The sequence below is a fragment of the Solea senegalensis genome, unplaced genomic scaffold (assembly GCF_019176455.1).
Source record: "Solea senegalensis isolate Sse05_10M unplaced genomic scaffold, IFAPA_SoseM_1 scf7180000013471, whole genome shotgun sequence".
In the NCBI taxonomy this organism is placed as follows: domain Eukaryota; kingdom Metazoa; phylum Chordata; class Actinopteri; order Pleuronectiformes; family Soleidae; genus Solea; species Solea senegalensis.
In genome coordinates this window covers 3,571-12,896 of record NW_025320829.1, presented here as the reverse complement: position 1 = coordinate 12,896, position 9,326 = coordinate 3,571, and the positions used below count along the sequence as shown (strand labels likewise).

At 39.0% G+C, this 9,326-nt stretch overlaps 1 protein-coding gene across 1 annotated transcript; it reads right to left on the bottom strand.

The window, feature by feature from the left end:
- Window positions 1-1,881: 1,881 nt before the first annotated feature.
- Window positions 1,882-7,406, bottom strand: LOC122760347 (uncharacterized protein C8orf76-like). The gene is made up of 8 exons (XM_044015466.1): window positions 7,180-7,406; window positions 5,186-5,287; window positions 4,513-4,656; window positions 3,453-3,503; window positions 3,217-3,370; window positions 3,017-3,119; window positions 2,536-2,668; window positions 1,882-2,403 (listed from the first exon to the last, which is right to left on the bottom strand). Exons 1-8 carry the CDS (start codon window positions 7,282-7,284, stop codon window positions 2,251-2,253), a joined length of 945 nt encoding a protein of 314 aa, XP_043871401.1. The 5' UTR covers window positions 7,285-7,406; the 3' UTR covers window positions 1,882-2,250.
- Between the last annotated feature and the right edge of the window lie 1,920 nt (window positions 7,407-9,326).

The window sequence follows — 9,326 nt, the reverse complement described above, 5'->3', positions numbered from 1 at the left end:
TATTTAATTATCATATCAACAAGCTGTGTTAAATATCTGTGAAATAATTAAGAAAATTGTTCAAACCCAATTAAGCATTAATTTTCACAGATACAATTTTTATTTTATTAGTCATGTTTGTTCTAATATTATTATGTCTGTTTTTATTTCTAATTGTAACAGTATGGTATTTTTTGAATTAATTACTGTATATTATTGTCATGCAGGAAAGAGACTTGTTTTATTTTTTTCAAGGAGCATTTTTATTTCAGTGACCTCTGACATTTGGCATGTGGCTTCACACGTGTGCTGTCTCCTCAGTTTCTCCTGGCTGTCATGGCAGGTCCATCGGAGTCTTGCCGTTCTCATAAATGGCAGCGCTGTCACACCTTTCCTTCAGGAGTTCCACAGACTCTACTTCAGCTCCAAACCTGTGCCCTGCTTTGTCACACTTATCACTGTGCCTCGCACGCTCTCACTCTACATCCAATCACATGTGACCCAGAATGGCAATGCTGGCATAAGCGAGTTGAAATCCTGCCGAGCCAAAACGATGGACCTCTTGTCTTGTACTGGAGATGCTGAAGAGACCCAGACCACAGCAAAAACGGCATTTTCATTCAATCTAAAGAATGTGGAACTGGAACACAGCAAAAGTGATAACCACGTGGCAGCTACACAGACAAAACCTCCGACTCCATGTCTAAAACCCTTGCTTCAACAGCGGTGTGCTTCCGTGGCATCGCCAAAGCAGATAGTGACCAGTGTCTCTGCACAGCAGGACGCAAATACACACGTGGAAAAGAATCGAAACCAGATCCAGAATCACTCAAAAACTCGCGTCTCACACAATCAGCTTCAGCCTGCCATCTTCAACATCACCACCACCACAACTGGGAGAAATGCAACGGGTCATGAGTCAAATTGTGGACACGCTGCAAATGTCAAACAACCGCAAAAAAACGTCTCTTATCAGTCAACTTCGAAGAATCTCAATTGTGACACTCTTGGTATTGAAAGACTTTTCATTTGCCATAGGAATAGAGACCGACTGAAGTTGCCAGGGATGACTGCATATCTCAGTGCAGTAAGAAGACAACGGAACCACTCACTTAACCTCAGATTGAAAAAGGAAATTCAATCTGATGATAATTCCAAGATACTGTCTCCTCCTGCATCCCAGCAGAAACCAGCAAAGTCAGGTCGTCAATTCCCTTTGACATATTCATTGACAGGACACACATCTGGGCTCCAAACCAAAGTCTCCTCGCTGGAAATCTGGCCTCCACCACGGCTTAACTGGCTCCTCCAGAGACACACTGCAAGACCCAGGCCAGTGGCTCGATCCCATTCCTTTGACACCAGGAACGGGACGGGTGGACAACCAGGCTGCAGGCCAGCACTCGGTTACATAACTACATCACTGAGAAGAAGCAAGAGCTGGACTGAGAAACACTCAGCAGGATTCAAAGGACAGGACTAAATCCAGACATGATCAAGAACTGACAGAAATTAACACATGTGGTCATTTTAAAGGCCCAGTGTGTAAGAAATCGTGACATCCAAAGGTGAGAGTGCAAATTGTAAAAAGTGGAGGAGTCTTCTGCTCCCCTTTTTCCAATGTGGAAACACCCTTTCCTAAAGTACATATAAAAGGTTTATTCTAAGGCAACAAAAACCTAATTATATTTTATTTTCGAGTGATTATACACTTCTATCTTCTTTCTATACATACTTATGTGTAGTTTATTCAATTTCTGCAAATAAATGAGCTAGATTGTCACTCTCTGACATCAGGTCAAAACTTTAATTGGTGTGTTAGGATTTTTAGTGTCCATAAAAATGTCAGTTTTGTACCATTATCAAATGGTTAAAATAGTTCAGCTGCAAACAAAACAAATGTAGCATTTATACATTTAATGAGCATGTTCACGCATCAGTGACATTTCAAAAATATATATAAAATCTCTCAATATTTGTTCCCCATTTAAAACCAGGTTATACTTTACACGAAGCATGAAGTGGATGAAACGTCATTGCACATGTGGGCTGTTTGGTACTGAAGAATCTCCATGTGAAATTCAAGTCATAAGGAATTCTGTAACATTTTAAGTGTCATTTTTTTTTACATTTAACTGTCGAGATGTTGTGTTCAGACTTAAAACAATCAAAGATCTTGACTTCACTTCATTTAGATTGGATCGATACAGTAGCTGAGACTTTCTTCAACCTCCTGTCTGACACCTTCAGTATCAAGAGGACATTGTTGTGTCAGTCTTTCTGAGCTCCATCTGCCTCTGTGACGGTCAGCAAGATCTTACTCCACCAGCGTTCTCTGAAGCTCTGCACACACACAGTGGACAGACTCTCCCCATCCTGGAAGTCCTCCCTCATCTTCTCTGCGGTCAGGTCCTCGGACATCACCTGGTCCACAAAAGACAAGGAGACTTAACTGTGTGGAAAATATCCACTGCCCAACCTCATCTCCTCACCAAGAATGACATCAAACCCAATATCGTAATGACGTAAAACCCATAATCAGAAGTGAGTGCTGACCTCAGTGAGAGTCTGAAGTGTTGACTCTTTTGGATTTAGCCGCTGTAGCGCCACATCTATTGTCTGTAGAGCGTTTTCACTGCGCTGCAACACAAAGGAGAACTGCTGCTGCTGAAGGATTCTCAACAGGAGTCTGAGGGAGACGGAGAAACAAGGATTTAATTGAGTTTGACAAGTTAAATACTATGTTGACTTTCTAAGGAGGCAGACATGTATATCCTTTCAAAAGCGTGTCCATGCTGTGCTGCCAGTGCAACACCCAGTATTTAACATTTGACCTCAGCTTGACCTTGTTATAACTCTATGACAATGATTCTAGTTCTGGAAAATGACTATTTGATTGTTTGTGTAAAAAACCCCAATATATATCAGTGCAACAACATTATATCGACATATTAAAAAATTTATCGCAGTATGAATTAGTATTATTCATTATTGCCCAGGCCTAGTGCGACCCAGTGGCCTCTGTAACAATATGTACCTCGTCCTGATGAAACTAGCGCAAGCTTTGAGTCGCAGTCTGTCCTCCTGCAGCTCTGCTGTCTCCTCCTGTTGCTCCTCAGTCTCTCCATCATTCTGCTCTTCTGATAAAGGTAGATACAGCAAATCACAATTATTCACCATAACGAGATTACCCTAACAGATATGATTGATCGATTAAGAAAACAAAGCCCACCCTACCTGTGGTGCTGGTGGTTGTTGTGTTCTCCAGCAGCCGTAAACACATATGGCCCAGGCTGAACCAGTGCCAGGGGTTGAAAGGCAGCAGACTGCACAGCTGCTGGAGAGACCACATCTGTGATCGGACGGCTCCAAAATGTTGGTGGATGCTGACCTTAAATTTAAGTTTTTATGTTGATTGCCCATTCGTAGAATTATAATGAATGAACAATGTGTACATTGTGAATAATGCTGACCTTGAGCAGGAGGAGGCTGGTCAGGTGACTGGTGTTGGAGGTTTCCTTGCTCTGGAGAGAGATGATGTATAAATTACCACTAAGGTTTGTCTGTTTTTTTTTTTTTTTACACTGGAACACACTTGGCTCCTATAGTTTGGTTCCCATCAAAGACAAAATGATCACATTTAAATCCATCAAAGGTATAAATACACTATGTGGTATATCTGTCTATTAAAGTGTTACAGCTGTTTGACAGTTTGACTGTTTTGCCAATACTGGAGTTTTCTAGGATACAAAAGTATCAACAAGAAACATGAATTAAAATCTACACGGTCAACTAAAAAGACTGACGGGGAAATGTAGGACTGGCACATAACAAGTGGTGAATAAAATACAGAAGAAAACAAACTAGCTCTCTGGAAGGATAAAACAAATCATCTGTGTAGCTACTACTTCCTCTACTTAATACATAATGCACTGTTTAATGAACAGCCTAGCCTCACCATTCTATTATTCACTTCATACAAAACAGTGTGTGGAATAATGAGACATTGGTTTTTAAAATACAGCAGATTAAAACAAACACAGATTAGAAACAAACCAACTCTTAAGTTGTGCTAATACTAAAGTTACTTGACCACAATAAGAACAAACAAAAATATTCATATGATGACCAAACGTGATTTTCTTTTTTAAACCAGGCGATATGACTTAATATTTTTTTCAAAATCGAAACACTGCAATTAGCATATGTCAAAGGCTTCAATTTATGTGTTCCATTGTTGATTATTCTGTGTTCTATGCAAAACAATACCGTATATAAATGGTGGAAATAATTCATATCTTTAGATTTTCGTCTTTGCGTGAGACTGTAGAGAAGGTACAGTTCTACAGTGTAGAGTTCCTACTTCATTGCTTTCCAAAACTTTGAAAATTTAATTGAACCTTGCAGAAAGGAATTAAATAGTTTCTCCAAATGGTTCAGCTTTATCATATGGATAGTATGACTTGTTGACCTGTGTGTGACACTGTTCTACATAGAAACCCATAAACAAAAACAACAAAAAAAACAACTCACAAGTGATTCAACAAAGTCCAGCGCCTGGTCTCTCTGTCCCAGTTTGGTGCAGCATCGGGCCATTCCCTCCAGTACATCTCTTCTGATGGTGAGGTTGTTGTCAGGGACCCACTCCAGGCAGCAGCTGTACGCTTCTAAGGCTTCCTATACCCAAAAAATCCACAACAACAGAAACATTGTACATTAAAGTGACAAGTTAACAAGTGGCAGCAATAACAAGCTCAGTCAAGATTACTAAGCTCAAGTCTTGAGCAGTTTCCATTGACACAATTAATCACTGAAAAATTAAGATACTATTTGACTATTGACAAATGCATAAGTCAGTTTCTTCAGTTGAAAGAGTGAATCCTCTTTCAACTGAAAGGTGGAGGTGCTGCTTCCCGGCTGCACTAGTCTACATGCCAAAATGTCCCTGGGCAAGACACTTAATCCTAACGGCTGTACTGACAGTGTGTGTATGGGTATGAATGTGAGGTAAATGGCAAAAAGCAGTGAAGAGCAGCTTTGAGTGGTCTAGAAAAACACTATATAAATACTGACCATTTACCATTCAGGAAGTCAAAATGTGACAAAACATCATCCTCTTCATATGACTACATATACGTACTTTGTCTAAAGTACTGGAGATTCACATGATCTGAATTCAGAGATGGTTGAATGAGTGTTTAGTTACCTGATAGTTTCCCTGTCTCACAGCAAGGTCACCTCTGAATTTATAAACTTTCTGCTTCTCCAGGGAATCATCTGTATTGAGCGCAGCACTGTCACAAAACCACTGTGGAGGGGGAAAAAAAGGAAAAAATAATACTTTAACTCTTTATAGTCAACAATTTTGGTAATCTTTGTTCCACATAACAAAGGAACAATTCAAACTGTAAGAATTACATTTGAGAACATCATCATTTCAAGGTTTAGGGAACACTGATCAACATTTTATGGAACAAACAACTAATCAATTAATTAATAAAATAATCAATAGCTAATTGTATCATGAAAATAATTGTTACATAAGTCTTAATAATACTTGAGCAATGTCTTTTCCATTTTTCAGAACATGTCATTTAATGATATACAACATATTACAAGTTAATAAAAGTTAGCAATCATGTAGTAGGTCTTAACAGTTCGTCAATATACAGAGCATCCGGAAAGTATTCACAGCGCTTCACTTTTTCCACATTTTGTTAAGTTACAGCCTTATTACAAAATGGATTAAGTTAATTTTATTCCCCAACATTCTACACACAACACTCCATAAAGACAATGTGAAAAACGTTTTTTGTTTTTGTTTACATTTTTGCTAATTTATTAAAAATAAACTGAGAAATCACATGTACATAAGTATTCACAGCCTTTGCCATGAAGCTCAAAATTGAGCTCAGGTGCATTCTGTTTCCACTGATCATCCTTGAGATGTTTCTGCAGCTTCATTGGAGTCCATCTGTGGTAAATTCAGTTGATTGGACATAATTTGGAAAGGCACACACCTGTCTATATAAGGTCCCACAGTTGACAGTGCCTGTCAGAGCACAAACCACGCATGAAGTCAAAGGAATTGTCTAGACTGCCGAGACAGGATTGTCTTGGGGAAGGTTAGAGAAAAATTCTCTGGTCTGATGGACAAAGATCAAACTCTTAGGTGTGATTTCCAGGTGTCACATTTGGAGGAAACAGGCACCGCTCATCACCACGCCAATACCATCCCTACAGTGAAGCATGGTGGTGGCTGCATCATGCATCCTGGATGAAAACTTGCTCCAGCGCGCTCTTGACCTCAGACTGGGGCAACGATTCATCTTTCAGCAGGATGACGACTCTAAGCACACAGCCACGATACCAAAAGGAGCCAGAGCCCAGACTTGAATCCGATTGATCATCTTTGGAGAGATCTGAAAATGGCTGTGCACCGACACTTCTCATCCAACCTGATGGAGCTTGACAGATGGTGCAAAGAGGAATGGGCAAAACTGCCCAAAGACAGGTGTGCCAAGCTTGTGGCATCATATTCAAGATGACTTGAGGCTGTAATTGCTGCCAAAGGTGCATCAACAAAGTATTGAGCAAAAGCTGTGAATACTTATGTACATGTGATTTCAGTTTTTTTTTTTTTGTTTTTTTTTAAATAAATTTGCAAAAATGTCAAAACTTTTTTCACGTTGTCATTATGGGGTGTTGTGTGTAGAATTTGAGGAGAAAATTAATTTAATTAATTTAGGAATAAGGCTGTAAAATAACAATGTGGATAAAGTGAAGCGCTCTGAATACTTTCCGGATGCACTGTATGATCAAAATCGCAAATGTGTCAAATTACAATTTTAGATTAACCGTTGTCCCGACATATACGCATATCCTCCAAAAAACACAAATGTTTGACAGATCTGCACAAATATCGCAGTAATAACTTTAAATATGTTATTCAAATTAAAATGTAAAAATGACCATTCCCTGCCATTTTGCAATTTGAGTCAATATAATCGTAATTAGATAAAATCATTCAAATCCTATCAGGTGGCTACAAGATGTTTATTTAAAATACTCACTAACCAAAATATTTAACTAAAACACAAACGTCACATTGCGTTGATTTACTTAGTCGGAATATTTCCTACAACTGAATTATATATGTAGACAGATAACTGTGGCTATGCTAACATTAGCCGGACTCACCTGTGGTTCGCACAGTTTGGCGTCGTATGAAGACAAAGACTCACAAACTCGTTCCTTCGCCTCCAGAAACACCGAGTCGTCAAACGCGCTTCCGAGTATCTCCATATGATAGAGACAAATACAACTAATACACTAACTTTAATGGTAAATTAATGAATTGTTTACACGCCCTCGTGATTGTCTATACTGGTGAATGTACACGGCTAACACAACGTGTGCTGACTGTGGTTCCGGGCAGAAAGGTTCCGACGGGCTGATATCTGATATCTACACAGTTATAAAATATATATAAGCTTAAATTTAAACTACATTAAACTAGGAAATGTTAACAGTGTTTCTTGGGTCAGGGTACCAAAGTATAATCCGCATTTCTGAGAAAACCAAAATACGAAAATACGGAAACAGTGCTCCATTTTCCTTTTTCGTATTGAACCAAATACGGAAAAACGGATTTTGCTCTCAGCATCAAAAAACGAAAAACCCAAAACCAAGTAACAGCCCAAATGTTTAATTTTTTGCTTCTCATTTATTAATATGACGGCGGACAGACCGGAAGCTGAAGTAGCATGTAACTACCTCAAAATAAAAGTAGCGTGCTAACTTATCATCATGCATAGTAAAGTAAAAAAAATAATAATAATAATAAAAAACGTATTATCATACACTATTATAGGCTACCGTTCTCTTTCTACAGCCATGTATGGTTCACATTTATTTTAGTTAAGTGAAACTATAACAGCTGGTTGGTTTGGGAGAACGTGATAACATAATTATTATTATTTTAGCTGAGTGTGTGAATGCACATTTTGGAAAACGTTTACCCGAATTACATTGCCAGCCTAAATAAAGAGCATCTGTAAAGTCCTCAACAGAGGTCGCCATCACGCACAGTCAAGACAGACACGGCTTCAAATCACAGTAATAGTGTTAATAATCATTGAAAATGAGAACTTGTGAAGTTATGACTTCACTGCTGATGTTTAGCCACAGGGTGGCGCAGTTGTTACATGAAGAGTAGACCTGAGCAGCAATCGCGAGCTGCTTATTTCAGCCAAGAGGAGCAGGTTGTTTTAATGGAGAGCAGCGAAACGCAGTGAATTTAAGTTGAGACTTTATTTGGAGTGAAAACACAACTGAGAGCAGCCCAGTGTGTGTGCGTGTGTATGTGTCAGTCCAGCAGGTGGCAGCATTTCCTACAGGTGGTGGGTTTTTCCTCCCCTCTGAGTCGATCTATTTGGAATGTTCCACTTCCTTTGTCGGAAGGCGGAGAAACGGGAGGTCGAGGAGCAGCAACAAACGTGGTAACTGTTGCTTAAAAATGACCCACACATTTCTTAGATTCTCTGTTGACGCTCTGTTCACACCTGCTGTTCACATCCGACCACAGGTGTTCAGATTACACCTGCTAATGCTAACGTGACGTCACTGCTCCACAGCAAACACACGATCAAATATGCCCTTTCCTAATATAGTATGTCATCAGAAACGTTCAAATATAAATTCTCCACGTGTCCTCAAAGAACTGTCCCAAACCTCAGACAATGTCCTCAACAAAAAATGTCAATAGATCATTAAAACTGTTCAGAATGACTATCTAGTCTGGCCAGTAGCAAGTTAGCTGCTGCTAATGTGACGTCACTGCTCCGCAGCAAACGTGTGTGTTTTCAACGCATCTGTTGTCAAAAAACTGACTTAGTGTCAAATATATAATTATATAGTATGATGTCAACAACTGCCTTCGTACTGTCAAAAGGTGTCCTAGTACAGTATGTCGTAAAAACCCTGTATATTATTTAGTAAACTATCCAATTATAAACTGTCAAAAATGTCACTATACCATTAAAACGGTTAAGAATGAGTATCTAGTCTGGCCAGTAGGGGCCAGTTTAAGTATTAAAAAAACTGTTGAGGAGCAGTGGTTTAGTAGAATTTCAAAATAAAAGTGTCCATGTTGATATGGACCAATATATAGTTGACATTATATTACATTTACATTTTCATGTATTTTCCTCACATTTCTTCACTCATTTACTGCAGTGAGCTCATTTGAACACTTTAAAGTGGACACTGCTTTTTGTCATCATGTCCTCTGACTGAACATCTGCAAACAACTGCAGTTAAGGCACAATTCATATGTTTTCAAGCAT